General features: G+C 49.4%; 8 protein-coding genes across 8 annotated transcripts; 3 read left to right on the top strand and 5 right to left on the bottom strand.

Moving 5' to 3' along the window:
- Positions 1-565: 565 nt before the first annotated feature.
- On the top strand, positions 566-1,875 carry FSST1_002209 (tRNA-dihydrouridine(20) synthase (NAD(+)); the record flags this gene model as incomplete). Its single annotated transcript, XM_083228175.1, has 2 exons — positions 566-707; positions 767-1,875. The coding sequence occupies 2 exons, from the start codon at positions 566-568 to the stop codon at positions 1,873-1,875; spliced, it is 1,251 nt and encodes a 416-aa protein (XP_083092391.1).
- Positions 1,876-2,512: 637 nt separating this feature from the next.
- On the bottom strand, positions 2,513-3,395 carry FSST1_002208 (apolipo protein O-domain-containing protein; the record flags this gene model as incomplete). The annotated part of the gene is made up of 3 exons (XM_083228174.1): positions 2,513-3,154; positions 3,222-3,311; positions 3,369-3,395. The coding sequence occupies 3 exons, from the start codon at positions 3,393-3,395 to the stop codon at positions 2,513-2,515; spliced, it is 759 nt and encodes a 252-aa protein (XP_083092390.1).
- A 426-nt stretch (positions 3,396-3,821) lies between these two features.
- FSST1_002207 (metalloendopeptidase) lies at positions 3,822-6,185 on the top strand (the record flags this gene model as incomplete). Its single annotated transcript, XM_083228171.1, has 1 exon — positions 3,822-6,185. One exon carries the CDS (start codon positions 3,822-3,824, stop codon positions 6,183-6,185), a length of 2,364 nt encoding a protein of 787 aa, XP_083092389.1.
- A 534-nt stretch (positions 6,186-6,719) lies between these two features.
- Positions 6,720-9,489, bottom strand: FSST1_002206 (uncharacterized protein; the record flags this gene model as incomplete). The annotated part of the gene is made up of 4 exons (XM_083228170.1): positions 6,720-8,845; positions 8,980-9,021; positions 9,185-9,216; positions 9,263-9,489. The coding sequence occupies 4 exons, from the start codon at positions 9,487-9,489 to the stop codon at positions 6,720-6,722; spliced, it is 2,427 nt and encodes an 808-aa protein (XP_083092388.1).
- A 2,731-nt stretch (positions 9,490-12,220) lies between these two features.
- FSST1_002205 (uncharacterized protein) lies at positions 12,221-14,682 on the bottom strand (the record flags this gene model as incomplete). The annotated part of the gene is made up of 6 exons (XM_083228169.1): positions 12,221-12,311; positions 12,442-12,502; positions 12,586-12,745; positions 12,810-13,859; positions 13,911-14,142; positions 14,207-14,682. The coding sequence occupies 6 exons, from the start codon at positions 14,680-14,682 to the stop codon at positions 12,221-12,223; spliced, it is 2,070 nt and encodes a 689-aa protein (XP_083092387.1).
- A 457-nt stretch (positions 14,683-15,139) lies between these two features.
- FSST1_002204 (uncharacterized protein) lies at positions 15,140-16,504 on the bottom strand (the record flags this gene model as incomplete). Its single annotated transcript, XM_083228168.1, has 3 exons — positions 15,140-15,504; positions 15,567-15,990; positions 16,379-16,504. The coding sequence occupies 3 exons, from the start codon at positions 16,502-16,504 to the stop codon at positions 15,140-15,142; spliced, it is 915 nt and encodes a 304-aa protein (XP_083092386.1).
- A 1,009-nt stretch (positions 16,505-17,513) lies between these two features.
- On the top strand, positions 17,514-18,613 carry FSST1_002203 (NADP-dependent oxidoreductase domain-containing protein; the record flags this gene model as incomplete). The annotated part of the gene is made up of 3 exons (XM_083228167.1): positions 17,514-17,568; positions 17,620-18,165; positions 18,222-18,613. The coding sequence occupies 3 exons, from the start codon at positions 17,514-17,516 to the stop codon at positions 18,611-18,613; spliced, it is 993 nt and encodes a 330-aa protein (XP_083092385.1).
- Positions 18,614-18,782: 169 nt separating this feature from the next.
- On the bottom strand, positions 18,783-21,347 carry FSST1_002202 (diphthine--ammonia ligase; the record flags this gene model as incomplete). Its single annotated transcript, XM_083228166.1, has 1 exon — positions 18,783-21,347. One exon carries the CDS (start codon positions 21,345-21,347, stop codon positions 18,783-18,785), a length of 2,565 nt encoding a protein of 854 aa, XP_083092384.1.
- Positions 21,348-22,989: the final 1,642 nt, after the last annotated feature.

Raw genomic sequence — 22,989 nt, 5'->3', positions numbered from 1 at the left:
CCTTTAATATTTTCTGGTCTCGAGCCAAGCATGGGCGTTGATAAATAAAGATGATTCTGAAACTCCAGCTCGGATAATGCATGGGTCTCACTGAAACAAATCAAAGTCGCTGCTTTGCATGTCACCTGTCGTGGTTTATGTCTGTCATTAATCGCACTTGGGGGGAATGAGAATCATGCACTGTCGTCTTATTTAATTCTTCTAACATAAAAATCATATGATTCACTCGTCCAGGCTAATACGGAGCAAACTCTCAGTTGTCGGGCTGTCTTTCACCCAGGTTCAGGTTAAGTGCATGGGTCTTTTTCTTGACCATGGATAAAAATATTAGTTGGCCGAGACCTAAAGTTAACGTCTGTGGGGTACTACGCACCAGGAAATCGGGATTTGTAGGTTATCGATAACAGATAAATGGCTTGGATGACTAAAGTTTTTGCCTCCATACTGTTTCTCCCTAAAGAATTTATGTGAGTTACTGGTCACTATAAAAAATCCTATTGGGGAATATGTGAAGCTTTTTCCAAATTTACGGTAGGCTATGCTCACAAAGATTATACGAAGAACCATGGCTACAGAAGTCAAGCGAGTACCCATCCCCCGTCGCGGTGTCGACTATCGGGGCAAGGTCGTCCTTGCACCCATGGTACGCTCGGGAGAGCTTCCTTCAAGACTTTTGGCGCTCAAGTATGGCGCAGATCTTGTATGGGGTAAGCTACATAGTCTAGGAAAACGTCTACAAACAAAGACCACTAACAGTATTCAAAAGGACCAGAGACTGTTGATTATTCTATGATTGGAACCTCTCGACGCTTCGACGAAGAGTCTAAGACAGTAGAGTGGTTCCGTGTTTCTTCTCATGGGCAGAAAGATCCACCTCCTGATGCCAAGGAGAGCATCATCTATAGATTGCACCCCGAACTTGAAAAGGACAAGCTCATCTTTCAGATTGGTACCGCAGACCCTGATCGTGCGGTGGAAGCCGCCAGGCTGGTCGCTGCAGATGTTGCCGGTATCGATGTCAATGCTGGTTGCCCAAAACCTTTTAGCACGAGCGGAGGCATGGGCGCTGCCCTTCTTCAGACTCCTGACAAGCTCTGTGCCATTCTCGAGGCTCTGGTGAAGAACATCACCCCTGAATTTGAAATTGGAATCAGTGTCAAGATCAGGCTTCTCGACACTGCTGCGGAAACCGAGGCTCTCGTCCGTCGTCTTTGCGCCACCGGTATCACAGGACTAACCATACATTGCCGCACAACACCTATGCGACCCAGAGAACGAGCTATCCGTGGACAGCTCCGTATGATCGCAGAAGTCTGCCATGAGTTTGGTGTCGCCTGCCTCGTAAATGGAGATGTGGAAGGTCGGGACCACGGTCTTCAACTTGCCGAAGAGTTTGGAGCAGACGGTGCAATGATTGCAGTTGCCGCTGAAAAGAACCCCAGTTGTTTCAGGAGCAAGGCCGATGGTGGTATAGCATCTTGGGAAGAAGTTGTCAAAGAATACGTCAGGACTGCCATCGCTGTCGACAACCGCTTTGGCAACACAAAGTTCCTCCTCTCAAATATGATTCCGGGAAGATCAAAGTTTTACCAGCCTGTCAACCAGTCTAAGAACTATAAGAGCATTTGCGAAGCGTTATGTCTCGACGATCACCTTGAAGCCGCCATTGCTGTTGACAAAAGGCGTGGCCTGGATCAACCGCTCCAGGGAAAGGCCGCGAAGAAGGCGGCAGCTAAGGCATTGGCTGCTGCCAACGCGCAGTCACCCAAACAAGACCAGGGAAAAGAACAGAAGCGCAAGAGGAAGATGTCTGATAGCAGACCCGCGAAGCAGGTCAAGGCTTCTGAGCCCACACCAGTCGCCGCAGCTCTTTAGGGGTGACTGGAATCAATGAAGGAGAAAATTGAGCGATAGACGGCGTACGGTTCGACTAAAAACATAGATTCGCATTTACGGAGTTCAGGATCGAGGCTTGGTGGGTTACGGAGCGTTGAGGCAAAAATATAAATATGGCTGAGTAGAGAAGATGAAGGACAGCGCCTAAGCAAATACGCTTGGTCAGGAATGAGATTTCATGGTCAAGCCGTGAGCACGCCGTAGGCACCTAACACTATTATTGGAGTGTTATTACGTTTCAATATATACATCTGCAATAAGGCTCGCTGATACTCTATTGTGTCTAGAAACAGCTACAACCCTATTTGATCTGGTAGCATTGAAATCGCGCAAAACTGCAGCTTGCCGTAGTGACATGGGAAGTTGACGTAGGATTTTTCATCATACACAAACCCTGAAGCTCCCATGGCGGCACGTCACTTCATGAAGGGCTAGAATAAACAATAACTAGATAGTAGGTAATGGTGTGATATTTTACACCAAAAACCTGCTTATTCAAAATACATACAGCGCTCCGGTAGCCGGCTCTAAGCGGGACCGGCTATTGATACAAATGAACAGTGTTCGGAACTCTATGTGATAGTACATCTCTTCTCAGCTTGCTTTTTTAAACCCTTTATTTGCCCTTCTGAACCCAGCCCTCAACTGCCTCTCTCGCGTCTGTTACCTTCTCATCGACGTATTTAACACCAACTTGTGAATGCGCCTTGGCAAAGCTGGCGCTGTTGATAATGCTCTCCCGCAGTCGGATGTGAGACTGGGCAACAACGGGGAATCGTTGCTCATACTTCCAAGTAAGGTCGGACACGTTGCGCATGGTGACGGGGATAACGGTCCAGCCAGCACCGATACCAAGGGCGAGAGGGAGCGAGGTACGGAGGAGGATGTTGCGGTTGCGGGTGATGATGCTACCGGCCATGGCAGCAACCAAGACGTAGATAGCGCCGGGCATGAGTTGCTCGCCGCTTTCGCGAGAGGGAGCCAGCGAAGCGATGGTGCTGGTGAAGGACTGCTCGAGGTTGAAAGCCGAATCCATGACCTCGTTGACCTTGGTCTCGGCAGCGACAGCGTACTTGTACAGAGACAGACGCCCCCTTCCGACGTAAACAGCCAATCGATCCGTAGGGGTAGGCTTATAGTGCCTCTCCTCCTCCTCTTCTTCAATGGGCTCAGCGACGGGCGTCGTGGCAGCGGGTGGTGGTGTCACGGGTGCGGGCTTTGAGGCTGGGATCTCGAAGTCATCGTAAATGGGTTTTCGCTATGATTCGGTTAGCACATTTTCATGCACCCTTCATATTTCTGTATGCAGAACGAAAGTGACAAACCTTGAGGTCGCTGGGTCCTTCAGCGAAAACAGTGGCTGGAGTCAGTGCCAGGCCACCAAGGGCCATAGTCGCCAAAGGCGCCAGAGAGCGCTGTGAAAATCAATTAGCATCGAGAAGCTTGTTCAAAGCTCGAGTGGCATGACCAACCCTTGAGAACACCACTCGTGAAGCCATTGTGCGCTCAATTGCCGGGTGGATGAGAAAAGACGTCACGCGAATTCAAGATAGACGTCGGATGCTGCTGAGCACAATCACCACTAACTAGCCGGAAAATCTAGGACGGAGGCTCTGCTGGGGCCATTCAGAACGGAGCACGGGAGCGTTGAATCGGGATGACTAAGTCTCAATTCCGGACCAAGGCACAGGCGGGCAGGAAATATTACGCTAAACAGGGAAGGCGATAAGGGACAAGCGATTGGATCCGACGCCGGAAAGCTCGAAATAGTACCTCCCACCCCAGATCAACGATTCCATCTATTGCGCATCTCAGTTCATACGCACATATTTACTCCTCACTTTATCGTCACAAATACTTCTCCAGTTACAATTATTCCATTATTACTATAGATTCATGATCGCTTTTCAGTATATACATTTATAATGCTCAAATCGAGGGGCAACAGCCTCTGGATCTGCAATACATGTATTCGACACACGACAAAACCTCCGCAACGGAGATGGCAATCTATCGCTTCCGCAGTAGCCCAAGCTATCTCCCCAAGCAACCCTGTCGACCATGCCGCAAGTTCGAGTCACGATGATGCTATTCTGCGCAATTTATTCGACGCTCCCGTCGGAAGATCTTTCCCTAAATTCAGCTTGAAAAAGAGCCAGGGCTTGTTCAAGAATCGATATCTCACAAGCCCGCACGGCTTCCACCACTTCGCCCAGAAGAACCTCGAACGAGCCACCAAGATTGTCCGAAAGGTCCTCAATGCCTCCTCGATAGAAGAGTACCAGGCGGTCGTTCGCGACCTTGACCGGCTTAGCGATTTACTATGCCGTGTACTCGATCTCTCAGACTTTGTCCGCATGACGCATCCAGATGTTCGGTTCCAAGAAGCCGCCGCCGATGCTTGGGGAATGGTTTACCAGTACATGAATCAGCTCAATACCATGACTGGATTGAGCGACCAATTGAGCCAGGCATTGTCGATTCCTGAGGTCACAAAAGTGTGGTCAGAAGAGGAGAGGACAGTTGCTGAGCAGCTGAAGTTGGACTTTACAAAGTCGGCAGTCAACCTACCGAAAGCCTCACGGGACAGATTCGTGGATCTATCTTCGCGCATTAGCGAAATTGGGTCGGCGTTTGCACAGGGAATGCAGCCAGCAAAAAAGTCACTAACTTTACCGGCTTACAAGTTTTACGGCCTTTACCCTGGGATTGCAGCCACTCTCAAAGTTCGACAAAACATCGTGCTCCCCACTCTCAGTTCAGACGCAATAGGAGCGCTCCAGAGTGTACACGATGAGGAAACTCGTAGAGAGATCTACCTGGCGCAACGAACGGCGTCTAAAGACACCATCAGGTATCTCGAAGCTATGCTTAAGCTTAGAGGTGAGCTTGCGGAGCTTGCAGGTTTTGAAAGCTACGGCCACATGGCTCTCAAGGACCGTATGATGGCCAAGACACCTTCATCTGTGATGGAATTCTTGCTTGCTTTGAGAGACAACAACACACCTATCATCCAAGCCGAATTGCAAGAGCTTATTGCAAAGAAACGAGACCGACTAAACCTCTCAGACGTCCAGCTCCAAGCCTGGGATAAGGACTTTTATATGGAGAAGATCCGAGTTGATCTAAGATCTCGACAACGGCGAGAAGACCAGCTAAACGCATTCTTTTCCGTCGGAACAGTGATACAGGGTCTATCACGGCTGTTTGATCGACTGTATGGTATCCGTCTTGTTCTACGGGAAACTTTGCCAGGAGAGACTTGGCACTCCGAAGTCAAACGACTTGATGTCGTTACCGACAAAGGCGAACTAATCGCCGTTCTTTACTGCGATCTATTTCATCGCCCACAAAAATCAGGCAATCCCGCTCACTTTACGGTGAGATGCTCTCGAGAGATCTTGCCCGATGAAGTTGCAGAGATTGCTGCTGACCAGGGCAACGGACCAAGCTTCGAGTCACCGGAACTGGCAGCCAATGATGGTATGGAGGTTTCGACGAAGGATGGTGTGCTTAAGCAACTGCCTACTATCGCGCTGGTGTGTGATTTCCTTCCTAGTGAGAATTCTAAGGAACCATCCTTGCTATCTTACCAATCTGTCGAGACTCTGTTCCACGAAATGGGACACGCCATTCATTCCATCCTTGCACGAACTAGCTTTCAAAATGTCTCTGGCACTCGTTGCGCTACTGACTTCGCCGAGTTGCCATCGACGCTCATGGAGCACTTCACTGCCGACCCTACTGTTCTGTCCCTGTTTGCGCGCCATTGGAAGACAGACCGAGCCTTGCCCTACGAGCTTGTTGCCGAAAGGATTGGCTTGACGAAGCGTTTCGAGGGCATGGAAACGGAAAACCAAATCATACTTGCAATGGTTGACCAGGCATATCACTCATCGACTATTGAAAACGCAGGCTTTGACACAACCTCTATCTTCCATGATATTAAGGCCCGCTTTGCTCACGGTCCTCGAGATCCGCCAAGTACCTGCTGGCAGGGCTTCTTTGGCCACCTGCATAGTTATGGTAGTACCTACTATAGCTATCTCTTCGACCGTGTCCTCGCTGAGCGTGTCTGGCGTGTTGTCTTCAAAGCGGGCGAGAATGGCGGCGCCATTAACCGCGAGAACGGAGAGCGACTGAAAGAGAATCTTCTAAAATGGGGAGGTGGCCGAGATCCTTGGACTTGTTTGTCTGATACCCTTCAAGATGAGAGACTCGCTCCTGGTGATGAGAAGTCTATGGCATTGGTGGGAAGTTGGGGAATCAAGGACGATCATCACCCATAAAGCATTTACTCTCGCACATAAATAAAGAAGTTAAAAAGCAATGAGATCATAGTCAGACATGTATGCACTTAAGTATATATCAATGGCACTGTTAATGGCGTAGCAATGTTTCGTGTTAATGTTACGACTTTTGTCTCAGTTTATTATCTTCAACTGATGATTTGCCAGTTCTCTCTGACTCAAATGACATGACGCTATTCCATGTCCCCGGTACGCCGAGCTATGACACCCAAAAGTGGGTAGGTATCTAAGGCAAGATAAAAATAGATAAAAATATGAAGGCCCAAGCACTACAGTGCGCTGCACTGCAATGGTGGGCAGAAATGACAAAGGGTAGATGTGTAAGTAAATGGTTGTAATGAATGTAGTAGTGGGAATACGTATGGGCGTAGACAGAAGTAGTTCGACACCTCCCGTCTTGAAACGAAGATCGTAAGTCATCTGCAACCAGATATCGTACAACGGGTATCTCTTTTAGATGTAAGGTGGATGTGTTTCGAGAGTGCAACCTGGCTTGCTCAGAACAGTGACTGGTCATATGACCCGACGAAGATGTTGCGAAGACTTCTGTGTACCTCTGCCCATCGTTAGTTGCGACAGGGACAACGTCCGTGCCGCTTTTGTTTGTGCCTGATCTTCCCTATCCAGGTCTTCGCCAAACGCTCCAAACATGTGTCCTCCCTCCTCACGAGGGGTCTCAAATGTATCGGAATACTCGCTGTCATCACCATGGCCTGTTCCAATACCCGAGTCCTCAGGGTCAACATGCCGGCTGTGTGATCTTGTGATGACCGCCAGAGATGCAAGGTTGTCGTCGTCATCGTCGTGATCAAACGCTGACCTGTCACCAAAAGACTTGGCTGTTGGAGGCGGGTCATATCCACCACTCATAGCCGCCGAGTTTGACAATATACTTAGTTGGTGGCCAAGCGTCTTAACTTGAGTCTCTAGAGCTTCTCGGGCGGAACGTTCAGTATGGATAAGAGCCACGAGCGTCGTATAATGATCCATGGTAAAAGTCCCAGACGTATCTTGAAGTAGGTTGGGTAGACTGGCCGCACCACGAACTGTTGCTGTCGAGATAGGACGGTCGTTATTGCCAATGCTTAGAATAGCCGGAGACGATGGATCGAGAAACATGCTTCCTCTTTGATTTCCTTTTGAGTGACCATTGAGCCATCCCAAAGTTTTCTTGTCGTCTTCTCTGGCCCAATCCGCTTGGTCATCTATGACCTTGGCGGTAGAACGTTGCTTGACGGGGATTGGAGGTGCACTTCGTTCTGGTGGTTCAAAATGTGATTGTCGGTTCCGACCACCATCGCATATTCGCTCGAGGACCTGCTCTAACTGATAAACACGGGACTCGAGGTTGTTTATTCGTGTCTCCATATTCGCTGCATGTGTGATCTTCATGCTGCCCACTTGCTTCATATCTGCAAATGAACCAAAGTTGAAAGGCTCCGCTTGCTGCTGCTGCTGTAGATCTTCTTCCTGGGTGTGCTGAGTATGTTCGGCTTCTGCTGTGACGCCATCTTCAACATCTGCAACATCGGAAGATATAGGATGTGCGAAGCCAGGATCGTAGCTTTCTCTCCAATACTTGATTTCGTCACTGCGTCGGCGGGCGAGACCAAGACCTTCTTCTGGGAGTCCTGACAAGCTCCGTGACCTTCGTCGCACTCCAGGAAGATCACTAGTAATCGCACGACCGATTTCATCCGCGTTCTCGTCATGTTGATCTTGACGGCTTTCTCGACCATGACTGCTCGCAGGTCGCGGGGAAAGACCCGCCAGATTATACTCACGTAGCCTCGCTGCATGAGTTAGACTAAAGTCAGCGCTTAGTGAGTTACGTGCACTCTCGATGGCGCGTACGTCTTCCGGTCTGATAGAGTGAGACCTCAACGCTCGATCAAACTCGGTAATGGGCAGTGACGCAGATCGCTTAGACTCTGCCCCAGGGAACGGTCGGCTTCTTGTTCTGGGAGCCGATCTGTCTTTCTGGCTTAAACTGGGCACTGAATCTTGTGGTCGGCCATCCTCAGCAGTCGATCGTCGATAAGGTCCAGGGCGTACTGGCACAGAACCGGCTTCTGAGTCGGTGTTTCCAGTGCTCTCATTGTCACCAGCTTTCTTTTTACGATTAAAGAGTTTGCCCAAAGCACCACGAAGGGTCGACTGCTTCCGCTGTGGACGCTCCTTAGTCTGATAACGGTCTGTGCTAACAAAAGAATGCCTGTTTGATGGTTCAGCCTTTTGTAATCGGCTTGTTGTTCCGGGATGCCGGGCATGAATTGAAGATCTTGGTTCTTCTCTAAAACTGTTCGGCCCATTTTGGCGAGGTTCTGGGAAAGTTGGTGATCTGAAATCGCTGCGTGGTGGTGTGGGCTGAGGCTGAGGCTGAGATTCTTGAAATTCATCCTGGACAGGCGTCGCTATGTTGGTACCAGGGTTGCGAATTGGAAACTCGTCGTCCAAAGAAGTCGAAATGGGGACCGGTCCTGAGATCCTGCCACGGATAGCCGACGGTTGAATATCAACAGGCTGAGCGCTTGGAGCTGGGCCAGCCCCAGATTTCCACGGCTTCTTCATTGTTGGAAGCGTGGTGGGGAATAATGGGATGTGAAGGTGCGGAGAAGATGAAAATGTGACAGAAGAGTCTTGGAACAGTAAAAAGAATTGAAAATAATATAAGCGGTCAGGCGAAATAAACAGACTGTATGCCCTGACGCATATTCTTGGATGAGTGCTCGTAAAACAAGGTCTCGACCCGTGCACGCCCGTCTATACATACATGGGCAGCCTGGCCTATCTCCGGTTGACGAGGGGCAGGGCACTGGGAGACAAAGCACAGAGGGGGTAAACGAGTGTAAATAGAAATGAAAAGGCAATTTATCAGTTTATAGCATTGCGGGAAAAGTCGCCCTTGCCGTCCGAAAAGGGCGAACCGAATCCAAAGAGGAAGAATGACAGGACGAGAGGGTTTGAAACAAACATACATACGGACTTGCTGGACCGAGTGGGTGGGCAACTGGCACCTATTAATGTCTGGTCAGCAGGATGGATATGCAACGCACGCCATGCGAAACCGCGCTTGAGCCTGCGGGCCAGGGACCATTTGCGGGTTCTTGAAGCGCGACGAAACGTTGAATGCCACGCTGGATGACATGGAGGGACGAAAGGGGGTGCTGGAAGGCATGCCAATTTGACAAGGGGCCTGGCGGGGAATGGAATAGCTCCAAGGAAGCAGACCATACATGCTTCCTCCCAGCACCGTTAGCTCGAGCGGTGAACGGGACGACATGTAGTAACGGGTATTCTGGTTGGATGAGCTTGATCAATGCAGGACAGGATGAAACTCGTTGTTCAAATGGCCAGCATAGCATGCTGATTGCGTGGAGCCATAGAGGAACACATGGAAGCTCACAGAGAAAGTTTGCGATGTGTTCGTCCCGCATCGTATCGAGGCCAAGAGGCAGCGGAGTTGATCTCAATGGCTCATCATGCTGCGGCTATTAAGACAGGGGTTGTCCAATTACAGCCTGGTTGCACCCTCTTGCAGACCCTTGTCATTTCAACGGACGAAGCAGAGCAAAGCCTGGGCATCGGACGGACATCACTTTTGTTCTGTCGAGACACCGCAATGACCGCACTGCAATGAACCCTGCATATGAGATTTCAGTTGAACTGAAGCCATTTTGGACAGGGGTGGACTACTCGAGAATCGCGCTCATTAAAGTTTTTGTATCAAATTGGGAATGAAAGAGTCTTGATGCTACGGTGGAGATGCAAACAATCCAGGATCTGATATCTCCATGCCTTGTTTGCCTCGTGGCTCGAGGCCGGGTGCATGACATTCCGGGCATTGTTGAGACAAGGTCACTTGCTCGGGATAAACGAGACGAATAAACGTGTATCCGAATGAAGAATTTCGACCGTTGATGGACGTGGATTAATTTGCCATGTATATTTGAAGCCACATGCGCCGCTCCCTAGGAACTTGCGCGCGTTGATTCAGAGCGATTAAATCAATTTGAGGCGCTCGTATCCGCAGAAGTAGGCAATCCAACGGTGGAAGTCTAGATGAGTATTCTTTTGTGGCAAACGGTCAGCCGTTGTTATGTAATATGATAGATAGAAAAAGTGATGATCGCGTTACAGGATGAGGCACTTTGCTTTCCTTAAAGCTATTGGGGTGGCACCTCCCAATTGACAAATAGCTGGTCATTCATGAGGATGGTACCCTCATGGCTGAGACTGCTTGGTTCATGCGTTATGCTTCGAACCCGTCAGAGATTGGGTGAAGTTGGATCATCTTTTTCCTTATTCATCTACCTATGATACAATGCAAAAACAGTCAAAAAGAGCATCTCAATGGATACCTTTTTCCAAACAACTGCCAACCTACTAACGTAGCTAGCTAAACGTTAACTACTAATGTGCGGCCCCATGCGATCTAGTCAACGTTAGCACACAGAAGCTTGAACTAGTTAGCGCCCGTGGTCGCTAAACGTTCATCTGACTCGGCTTACTTACATTGAGTTAGAGCCACCACAAAAAGCAACCATAACTGCAACCCCAACGCCACAGTCTTCAATAATACAACGCCCAATTGTTCGAGATTCAGGTTGTGCTTTGGCATGGGTTCAATCAGTTTGTCTACTCTGTATATTGATACCAACTAGCTGGTACTCTGTGTTTCAAACTGCTCAAATCCATCAAGAGCTTGAACCAGTCATCCATCGCACATATCGAAACTACCAACTTACTGTACAGGCCCACGATACAGACACAGCATTAGTATGCATAGGCGCTCAGTCAAGTTGAGAGCTCTGCAGTTGCTGCTGTACACGTACTATGTACCAGTAGGGGATGACTTCTGAGCATCCTCTGACATGTATTCCCCCAAAGGGTGCTCTCGCATCGTACCTGCATCCCCCTCTTCTTGAGAACACGCGGCTCTCTAACAGTGATATAGCACTATAGCCCTCTAGGATATCAGCCTTTTTGGGTTGGAGAACTCTTGGTTGATCCTCTATGATCTGCCCTGACGTGCTCGATCTAGGGAACCCATCTCTCGTGTCGGCGGGACCTAGTTAGGCGACAGGGATGTCACTCTATTTTCCGACCAATGAAGCGCCATTCGCATGGCACGGCTTTTTAGATTCATCGCCGCACCTCAACAGCTGTGTTATACATAATTCAGTTTGTCTGTGGCACAGATATCCGCAGTACTCTCCAGTTTAAAGCTCTGCAAAGCTCAGCAACAATTGTAGGTCGCTGTTGAACCGGGGTTTCCTGAAACTGATACAACGGCGTTATTTGCTTATTATGTAGTAGTTTGCGGTATGCATGCTGCCAAGTCTCCAGGCCGAGCATTGGCTCTTGATCACCGTCTACGCTAATCTCTTTCTTGCTCAATTTCAGCTGATGCTTTGGAATGTCGGATTTGACCTCAAGGGTGTTCTTTGTTGCCCTTGCAGGTCTAGATAACAGAGAGAAACATCGTCTACTTCTTCCCTTGACAAAGCTAGAAAAAATCCTACCCTCTGACAGGAAAACAGACTAGCACAAACAGTCCCCCACGGTTCGGCAGTCCCACAATGAATGGGTGACCTGAAACAACCCAGGATATTGATAACTGGCATTGCAACTGCGCTGTTTTCTTCCTCGAGTAACCGCTGCTCTAGCAAGTCTCTTAACTACTTTTGTGAATAAATCGACATGTAGGGAAAGCTTACAGGCGTTGACCTGTCCAAAAGCGGATGGATGCTTTTTTCAGCACCGAATTTGAAAGCTCCAATTCTTGGGAAAGAGGCTAAGTAGGCGAAGTTTCAGGAGAAGCTGAGGTCACCCATTCCCGCTTTCCCTCCGCACATCGCTAAGTGGTCCGCTGGACTAGGAGCGACATCAATCCATAGTCGATCTGTCGGCCGAGATATTCGAGACAACGCTATGGCATGGCCTTGCGTATTAGTATTGCCAACATGTGCCATCCTAAGCTGAGGCGGGGTTATCTCACGCTCAAGATGTGCCTACTCGTGCGTCAAGTTTGAAGCATCTGGGTATCGCAAGTCGGCGTTATCTTCGAGATATTGCATCCATTTCTTCAAGAAGCTGCTTCCTCTGTGAAACCAGGGCGCGTTAGTGATGGTTCGTCTCGTGTGTATCGCTGGAACAATTTGCGCAGCACTTGTCAAACCACTGGCTGCAGCTTCGAGGCCTAGTGTCACCGCGCGTTGTGAATGTCACTTACTTCTGAACGGTTTCCGAGTCTCCGATAACTGTCAAAGATCGCTTAGGACGTGTCATCGCAACTAAATGGACCTGCATTAGCTAAAACGTCGTCTTATGTTCGTCTGCCCGATCCAGAACGGGAAGCCTCGGGATGTCACCTTACCGTTGAGACGACGTCTCTCGCCAAGAAAGCCGACTTCGCCTTCAGAATTGCTTCTAACCAGGCTCACGATCACTGCCTCTTTTTCGCGGCCCTGAAAGCCGTCAACGCTACCGAGTTCGATGCCAGGGAACTTGTCTTTGAGTGAAGCCAAGGCGGCAAGCTGAGTTGTTCCATCGTCAGTATGTGTCTCATGTATGCGCCACTGGCTGGCATATTGGACGTACCTGAGCATTGTAGGGCGTTACAACAGCTATGTCTTCCGGACGAACCCCCGCGCCCACGAGTTGTTTTACGTGCTGTTGCACAAGAGCTGCCTCCATTTCATTGCTCTTGCTGTCGCCGTGCAAACTTGCCTTGCCCTTTTTGGGAGTGTCCTTGTCGTCTTCTTCGTTCTTTTCTGGGAAGTCTCCGCCCTGTGTATCGATGAAGATGACAGGCTCATTAGTATCTTCGTTGTCCTCGACTTCATATTCAAGGTCCTTGAGAAGACGATGTTTCACCGCATCGGCAGCAATGAGTTTTGCATCGTAGAGTTCGTCAGAAGGAAAGCGCATAATACTTTCGTGCATTCGATACTGTGTTGTCAACATTCGTTTGATGGAAGGCCCATGTAACGCCAGTAGTCTGTCAAACAGAGTAACTTCGAGCGTGGCACCCTTTGTGATTTCGACACCATCTTTAACTGGTGCCTTGACCTTGGTATTGGTCGACTTTATAGTTGGAGGGAGCTGCAGATGGTCACCAGCACAAACGACCTTTTTAGCAGATACGAGAGGAACCCAACACTGAGCCTCGAGAGCCTGGCTGGCCTCATCGATGATAACAACATCAAACTCCTCGTTCCGCAACTGGTAGCCTCCTGCTCCATGCAGTGTCGCAAGGACAACCTTGCTGCTGCCAATGAGGGTACTAACACACCGACGTTCTCGCTCGCGGAATTCTTTTCGTAGTTCTTTAAGATCGGTGTAGATGGCCTTGCGTTCCTTGCCGCTCTTTGTCTTCTTGATTGAGGCCTGCTTTGTGTCCATCTCGGAACGTATATCTTTCACAATCGCGCCAGCTTCTGATGTCTGGGTGAGCACATCGAGTGAGTGGTCTACAACAGAAGGCAGTAAACGAGCCGGATGTCCTAGACGAAGGATTGGGACCCTGTGAGGGGCCAGTCTCTCGACAACGTTGTCAACTGAGATATTAGAAGGGCCACAGACGAGGATTCTCTGGTCCAGCTTGATCATCTGCAGAATCAGTTCAATCAGAGTGTGAGTTTTGCCAGTCTAGGTACAAGTCAGTAAAAATGTGCTTTCTATATGAGTTCGTTGACTTACTCCTGGAGGTCCATGGATCAAGGCTACCTCCCGAGAGGCTAGGGCGAATCTAATTGCATCCTTTTGTGATTCGTTGAGTGTAGGGTCCAACCAGTCAAGGTTCCCCACGTTTTCATCCTTTGTCAAGTCTGCAGCGACTGGTGATGGACTTGACAAGCCAAAGAGCACTCTGGTTAAGCTGGAGTATTCCGACTCATTCATCTTGTTGAGCTTCTCCATTGTCCAATTCATTCTGGCAACAGTTCCTGTCAACTTGACACGCTTTCGGCATTTGGATAGAAGATGAGTTGAGGTACCTTTTATAAGTCACCTCGTCGGCCAACTTGACTGCCCAGACCCTCCCTGTGAAGGCAACTTCCTCCTTTCCCTCGTCGATTGCAACAGTGATCCATTCTCTTCTCACCTTTGTAACTACACCTCTGGCGCCCTTCTTCTCCAAGTCCTTCACCTCGCGCTTCTTCGCGCTCCCGGCAGGCTGCTCAGCGACAAGGACAATGTCTCCCGTACGTAGGCCATGCTCAGGCAGTTCATCAGCTGAACCCGTAGCAGCATCGGGAGAGAGCTCAAGAACTGTCCGACCACCGAGACCAGTACGTTGGCCCGAGACAACGAGGTTTGTCAGAGCAAGTCCAGCGCGCTGCAGGGCTGTGGGACTGTGGTTGGAAATGAGCGTGCTGGTTTCGTTGATCTCAGTCTGAAGCTCTTGGTCCAGAAGTGCAAGTTGAGTGGTGGCAAAGGTTGGAATATCCACAGGCTTTAGCTTGGAAGCCATGATTGATTTCTGTACAATTATGCGAATATTCTTAGAAGGGGCTGGAGCGTTTACAAGTCTCGAGTTGTCAGTGTAGGAGTTTAAAGGTGGAATGGTGTTGTTTGGTGGGGAGCTCCAGGAATGGACCCCGCCATAACCCGCTGTGACGTCTGACGACTCATGAAAATATAATAGGTAGTCATGATGCCTATCATCATGAGAGCTCGCAAAAGTACATTTCAATGATGGAATTGATATTTAATGCCGTACTCTAATCAACAGTACGTATAATGAGACCAATCTTCTCACAAGAGGTCTTGTACTATATGCATGTACTCCTGGTATCATCAAGTCATGATACGAATCCCATACAAATGCGCCATGTGCAAAGCAACCCACCACTACCAATATACCCAAACCCCGAGTTATTCTAACTAGGTCAATGCAGACTGGGCTATCAAACATATACATAAAATGGTTACAACTCATGCTTAGAAGGTTGTATAGCAATCACCACCACAAGAGATGCAATCATGATGGCCAGAGCAACGAAAGCAACAATCATGATTGTGCCACGACTGGCTGGGAACTTCCCCTTTATTACATAGTGCTGAGATTGGAAGTAACGCTTATATCCAAGAAACAGGACCAGAATGCTGATACCCAGGAACGTGGTGCCGAGAGGTTTACCCATGTGTCGTAGTGTCGCAGCGTTTCGGTCCGAGATCTTATCGCCATCATTGCCGCTCTCGAGGCTGGTATTGAGTCGGAAGAGTTGTGTAACAGCTATACCGATGCTAGCAAACGAAAGAGATGTTCGTAACCATGCTAGGAATGTTCGTTCTGTTGCGCTGTAGTCAGCATTTATACCTAGTTAACAATGTATATTTCGACGTGAAGCTTACCAATAGCAAGATGATCACGTGCGACACTGCCTTTGTTTTCCAACTCTATGGAATGGAACTTCTCCGCTTGTGCCTTCCACCAGGATTGACTTTCATCTTCTAGTTCATCCTGCTGGTTTGCCTGAGGATTCGGTACGCCGCCGTTACTATTTCGATGAGAGGGTGGTATTTGGCGCGAGCTTCGAGTAGATGTTCTGCGAGCGCGGGGACCAGAAGCCGCAGCGCTTGTAACATTGAGAGAGCTGTAGTTCAGGGGCGGTGTATGAGAGATGAAGCCTGTGGCCTCGTCGGCGCTACTATCCTCGTTTACAGGATTCGATTTAAGAGCCGAGTTGGGTGGGAGGATAGGACTACCGGCAGGGATTGGGGAGAGGTTGTTGGGAGAAGCAGTAGGAGCCATTGACTCGGCGCGTTCACGAGCGTTCTATTAGAGATAACAAGGTATTAGCACCAGTTTCAATACTGAGTGTGTTTTCTGAAGGATGAACATGGTACGTTAGGAAGAAGAGGAACTGGGAAGAGAGATGAGCACGCAATATTCGGCTAAGCAGTCGGGAGCTATGTCAAACGGGGGAAGATCCGCCGGTAGTTGATAGAACGAACGCCACCAATTGTACGGTGAAGATAGTTCAAACAAGTACATGCATGCCTGAAAGTGATAAGAGTATGCACGAGCATAGCCAACGAGCGAGAAAAGACAAGAGGTTGGCGATCCTCTCCAGCTCACTATTCCTGCGTGTGATTGATCTCATGAACCCATGTCTCACACCATACGATACCTGGATGGACATGCATAGGAAGAATTTACCCACCTCCAATATCTCGTTTATGCGCGTGTTCGACGAAGACTGCCTTCCCAGATTAAACCCAATACTAGAAGATCGGGCGGGGGCATTGTTTTGAGTATTGGCATCTGCCTTTGGCGCAGTCTCGGCCATCACGAGATCAACCAGAGCAGAGCTTGACACCTTCTCAATTGATATGCGGCGCGTAGAGCGCTGAAACCCGAAATTTGACGCGACTAAATTGGGGATGGCAACGGTAGACTGCCGTGCTATGATGGACGTTGTGTGGAAGACGCCGTAAAGGAAGGGTCTGATATATGAAAGATGAAGAAGAAGTGAGGTCACAACAAGCTTGCCTTGCTTCAGAACCAAGTTGTAGTGGGGGTTGTCTCTTGCGACAGGCGCTCAGCCTCCCTAGGTTGTCTTGAGTCTAGTGGCTCAAGCGTCTCTACCAGCTCGGTATTGGATAAAGATGAAGCACATTAGAAGAGAATCAACATACAGACTACAATAGACTTGATTGAAAATTCATATACATGAACTGTCAGTTGAATGATGAGATACTGCTCTGAGTAAGCATCTCTTTTCATAGCTCTACAACTCAGGTGGTTCATCATCATCTGACTCTTAGAGTACAGCGTGACAATCTCTCATCATGGGAACCAACCCATCAACTGCCGAAACCATGATCAAGTCGTAACTGGGAAATAGAAGCTCCAATCAGATATCCCTAGTAAACTTCCATTAAATCTGACTTCCTGCCGATCGATCCGCTCTGTTCAAGCCGTAAAGCCCGGAACTCTCTTTAAAGCCGAGTCCAGCATAGTTTTCGGTCCCGCTTCGCCGTTGGATTGTTTTCCATTTTAGGAAATCAGTGTTGATCTCCACTGGTTGGCTGTACGTTTCACCACTTTTAATTCCGATGTCAGCTCTTATGCCCGTGTAAGTGGACGACAATAGCATCATAGAACAAGAGGGAGATCAAGGGAATCTATGATATCAAGAAGAATAGATAATGAATAAATATCAAGCCATGAACCTTTTGTATATTCCTTTTCCCATCACTTCTCTCTCACCAACTCAACAGTTACATCTATCAACTTCAACTACTTGACTACTTAATATCCGCGTTATACTCTCCAATAACACATCAAACATCACCATGTCGCACAATATCCTTGGAAAACAAGTTGGCCCTATTGGCTATGGTCTCATGGGTGACAACATTATCATATAACCAAGCCCAGCACAAGCTAACCATTCTTCAGGCCTAACTGCGCGTCCTCTTCCCGACGAGACTACGTTCGCTGCCATTCGAACCGCTCTCGATGCCGGCTGTAACTGGCTCAACGGCGGAGAGTTTTATGGTCCACCAGACGCAAACTCGCTAGCTCTCATCCGTCGCTATCTTGGAAAGTATCCTGAAGATGCTGATCGTATCGTTCTTACCATCAAGGGAGGCTTGGGTCCCAACTATGTTCCCATGGGTAGCAAGGAGAACACCCGTCGCAGTATTGATGACTGCATCAAGACTCTGGGCCCTGCCGGACGAATTGCTACATTCGAAGCCGGTCGTAAAGACCCCAACGCTGACTACGAAAACGACACCCTTGCTACCATCGACGAGTATGTCAAGGCCGGCAAAATCGATGGCATCTCGTGCAGCGAGATCAATGCAAACACTCTTCGTAGTGCGGCAGAGAAATTCAACATCACTGCGATTGAGATTGAGCTGTCGCTCTTCACCACAGAGCCCCTGACAAACGGTCTCTTAGAGACTTGCGGAGAACTTGACATTGCCGTTCTTGCATACTGTGAGCATTGCATTCTTCGATTTGAAAGGAACCGTGATATCTAACCAGACTTCCAGCGCCCCTCGGAAGAGGTCTCCTCGGAGGCCAGATCAAGTCTGCCAAGGATCTTCCTGAAGATGACCCCCGTGCCAAGATGCATCCTCGCTGGCAGGGCGACAATCTCTTGAAGAATATCGAACTTGTCAACAACGTTGAGGCCCTTGCGAAGAAGAAGGGCTGCACCGTGAGCCAGATCGCCATCAACTGGTTACTGTCTCTTTCTCGACGCCCGGGTATGCCCACAATTGTTCCTATTCCTGGGTCGACGAAGCCTGACCGTATCCGGGAGAATGCCACGATTGTTGACCTGACCGATGAGGATTTGCATGATATTGACAGTCTACTCGCCTCCTTTACCCCAGCGGGCGAGCGATATCCTCCTCAACATATGAAATATGTCGACGCATGATGGTCCGATAAGGGTTATTGACGAGATCAGCCAACCAGTGTGTAAAGATGTTTAGCATTCGGTTTCGGTCAGTTCAGGCAGAATGCTGGGTCGAAATGGTTAGAGAAGATATATATACGATAAGATTTGTTACTAGGTAATTTTATTCAAATTTCATAACTTCGTGTAATCATGAACCGTGTACCAGGGTCGTTTCGAATAAGCCCACGACTATAACACTATGTCCCTCAGATGACCAGATAGATCGGCAAGGAATGAGAGCCGCTTCACAGTTGTCTCCAGTGTTGTTCCAGCTAGACTTGACTTGAAGAGCGTCTGCGTATACCATAGAAAGCTTACTATGTACAACCTCTGGTCCTTGAGGAAGGAGTCGCTGGAAAGACTCACAGACGACTTTTTGCATATCCGTTTTTAAGTCGCCCAGAGCCAAAGACTGGGCCCCATCAGCGCAAGTGTATGACGCCGTACTGTATACAACAGTTGCAGTTTCGGTTGTGACAACTGAATGCCATGTATTCCAGCCAGGAGCGTTGACTTCGGAAAGAGAAACCAACACAAGGCTGCCCTCTTCAACTCTGGAAAGGCCGTTATGAGCGTGCCACTCTACTGCTGCCTGTCGTGGTAGCTCTTCGACTTCAGCGGCAAACATAGGAGGGACGCATGTCTCAGGGTCGTTCTGTTGACGAAGAGTGAGCGCATCCCAGTCAGGGATGGCCTTTCGGGCTGTCTTATCATCGTTACCGAGTGACATGTAAGCAGGGTTGAACTTCAGGTCCCAAAGATCGGGGCCACCATCAGCCTCTTCTTCTTCTTCTTCTGGAGACCCGTGTGCTTTCCTCCAGACATGTCCTGCAAGCTGAGCACTGCGCTGGATCTCGACTGAGGAGGTAGCCCGTGGGAAGTAGGCAACAGAACTTGTCCACCACTGAACCTTCATCTCTTGGCCTACTCGCCAGAGGTGTTGTAGAGACAGCACTATCTGGAGCTCGTGTGACTTTTCAGATGAGTTAGGTAACAGCATCGTTGCTGGGATCAGGGGTATCTGTCCTGCAATAGAGATGCATCTCAGCCCTGTGGCTTGATGGTGAGCTGTCACCGGCACATCGATGGCTTGGCTGTATGGACCTATGTTTGCAGGCGCCCAGTAAGATCTAGATTGTACATGTAGGCCATTGCGGTCTTGTGACGTCTTGGGTGCAGGCGCACTGAGATAGACAGCAATGTTCACGCCTCCAGGCAGTAGTTCGCCACAAGAAATAGTCACTCGAGATGGCGGGTTTGGTTTTGGGAACAATCTCCCGTACTCACCATTGACCTTTGGGAAGTCCGACATGCGCCGTAGAGCAACGATAGTGTTTGTGACCTGGGAGAGCTGAATACCAGCTTCTGACGCTAGCGCTCTGATCTTCTCTACCACTTGAATAGTCTCCTCTTGGATTGACCTTTTACCTGTGGTGGCGTCCGGAAGAACAGACCAACGCTGAGTCTCGACATCCTCAGTTGAGGACACTGTATCTTTGGTCAGCGGCACCGGCTTCCCGGTAACTGCTGAGGCGTCTATATCCCTCAGTTGGTCCAGGGGTAATGGCAGCTCATCAAACACAGCCTTGAATCGTGGATCGAAGAGATCGGGCACCCGAACTGTTGGATTGGGTGCAGGATCTTGTTTATCCTCTACCCGTGCACCAGCCAACAGCAGCCATGAGCAGCCACCTCCTTCACGCACGATCTTACGCCCCTGTTCCAGGATGGAAATTCTCTTCCTAAACACTGAGGAAGGACCATCCACAACAAGCGTCTCAAACTCGCCACCCTCTCCCAAAGCTGCGGCGTCTTGAGTCGAGCCAAATTTGCGCAACGCGCTCTTGACACGACGTGAGCCAGTCTCGCTTGACACGCGTTCCCACAGATAGTCTTCGTCTAGACCAGCACTGGCAACTTTGATGATCCGTGCTTCCAGCCCAGCGTTAGCCATATCGATTAGCAACTGGGTGTCGTCCGCGATGGCTCCAGGCGGGGGTGGCAAGATCGGATACTGCCATAGGTAGGCCAGGGGCACAAGACCCAGACGGAGTGCTATTGACTCAACACGGGTACGCTGGTAGGTGGACAGGATGGCACCAGCACAGACAGCATTGGCCTCTGGATGGCGGGCGACAATAGCCTGTAGCAAGGGCAACATTGACTCTGTTTCGTCGCCGCTATCGCCCTTGTCCTTGTCCTGAGCTTCGACCGTGGCATCGTAGTCCCTCTCGTGGCGAACCGCACGCCCAGTGATGGGCAGGCGATAGAGTGGCAGTCCGGTTGCAGCGGCGTACAGGGGGAGGACCTCGTGCCCGACAGTTTGGTACATGAAACTGTTCAGATCCGTATCGGAAGGCTCCCCGGAGTCCTGGCCATCATGTCCATGTCTTTCGGGAGGCTGAGGTACCCACGTCTCCGGATGGATATGCTGGAAGCCCTCTGGAGATAGGATATCAGTGGATGCGTGGTCACTGGTCCTTGACCCAGCCTCAGTGGCGTCTTCCTGACGGAACGGTGATTGTCCGCGTGGAATACCGTTGACACCTGAAAGTGTGCCTGAGCTTGAGTCGGATGTCAAAGTCCCTGATCCTGGGAAAAGATTTGCAAGAGCTACGATCCGATGGCCGTGCTCTATACAGTGGATCAGATTGAAGAAGCTGTCTTTGCCTCCCGAGATTAGGGCAATGACATTGAGCTGCTCCGAAGTCATGGTGGATATTGCCTTTTGCCAGCACGGTTGTAGATTTGCCCAGAAAGGCAGGCAGTCAACGGCCGGAAAATGAGGCCCCGGGCAAAAGTAATCTGGTAACAATCAGCAAAGGCCCAGAAAATAGATTGGAAGGCTTAGGGAAGAAGGCTATGGCTTACTTGAGATTACGTGCCGATATTTGATGAAGTGTAGCGCGGTTTAGTGTGTGGTGTGGTGTATAGTGTAAAAGTATCGATAGTGTGAAGCAGATTCATTTGGTGGTGGATGTTTTAGACTGTTTTCTCTGTGGATCCTGGGCTTACAACCACTTACCCAGCTACCTAACCTGACCAAGCAAGAGCAAGAGCAAGAGGAAGGCTAAATCTGAAGAAAACTACAATGGCTGGCTTGACTCCATGCGTTTCATCTCGGGATGGCTGAACTAACAAATAAGGGACAGGTCCCTGGATGATCTAGCCAGCTTGAGATGGACAAACAATTTTACTCCCCAGAGGTGTTAGTTCAGGACCTTATTTTGTCCCCTGGCCTTGTGCTAACCAGCCGGAATCAAGCCTTTGAAGAGGCGTCGATCAATGGGAATGGCCTTTTTTGATCACCGTCGGTCCCGTCTTGTGTAATTTCCTCGCCCCGTCTTTACACATCTCAGGGCTGTCGTGCTGCCGTCCGCGTTATATAGGAATGGCGTGGTGGAGGTTGCCGTCCGAGCCATGACGATCACCAAAGAAATGCGTGAGACATCAGGGTCTTTCTCTGATAGAGCCACGAGCATTAGGTAGACGACATGTGCCGGCATCTACCAAGGGTGCTTTTCGCCCAGAAACCACACTTGCGTTATTAGCTTAAGAAACGAGTAATGTATTCGATCAGTCCCACCTGCAGGAAGCGCTACCCGTAGGTTTTCAACACCAACACCAACGCCAACACGGACAGGATACAGGGTCCATGTCCCTGAGCACAACCGGGGCGCTACCTGCGATCGCCGATCTGACCTCTTTCTTCACTTCTAGCCTCGACTGAAATGTCCGTCGAAGTGGGAAGAACGGACTAGAGAGAGGTAGCCAGCCATTCCTCCAAGTTGCAAAGATGGTGCAGTGTTTGATGTATCAGTGGGTTATCCAGGGTCCATGCAAGGTCCCGCGGGTGCTACCGGCGATTATGAAAAGCTTGGCTCTCAACACTACGGCACTGTACAGTAGATAGTAACACTACTGCAGCATGAGCATGTGTTGCTGCGACTCAAAGGAAACTTTGGGCCCCGAGTCAACTTTGCTTGAGCGTACAGAGCAGGAGAACAACCCAGACTGGAGATATCATATCACAATAGGCATTCACAAGGCAAAGAACTTAATATGTAGCAGCAAAATGTAAATTGTTGATCAATAGATCAAACTTCTAATGTATACATGTAGCGCTGTAAGGATGAATGAATGTCATGATTGTGACCAGCACATGCCTATCCTTGACATCTCTAAATCCGGCAACAGGCAAACGACAGACAAAGAATCAGAGTAAACACAAGAATATGGAAGACGAAAGACAAGACCCCTTCATCTCCCAAAGCCCTCAAGTGATACCGTCACTCTGGCAAACCTTCAGTTCCAGCTTCCGGTCGCCCAAGATGATTACAACGAGTGTAAGAACG

The sequence above is a fragment of the Fusarium sambucinum genome, chromosome IV (genome assembly GCF_050947815.1).
Source record: "Fusarium sambucinum isolate potato_lamoka chromosome IV, whole genome shotgun sequence".
Taxonomy (NCBI): domain Eukaryota; kingdom Fungi; phylum Ascomycota; class Sordariomycetes; order Hypocreales; family Nectriaceae; genus Fusarium; species Fusarium sambucinum.
The sequence above is the reverse complement of the archived record's forward strand: the minus strand, read 5'-3'. Positions and strand labels throughout refer to the sequence as shown.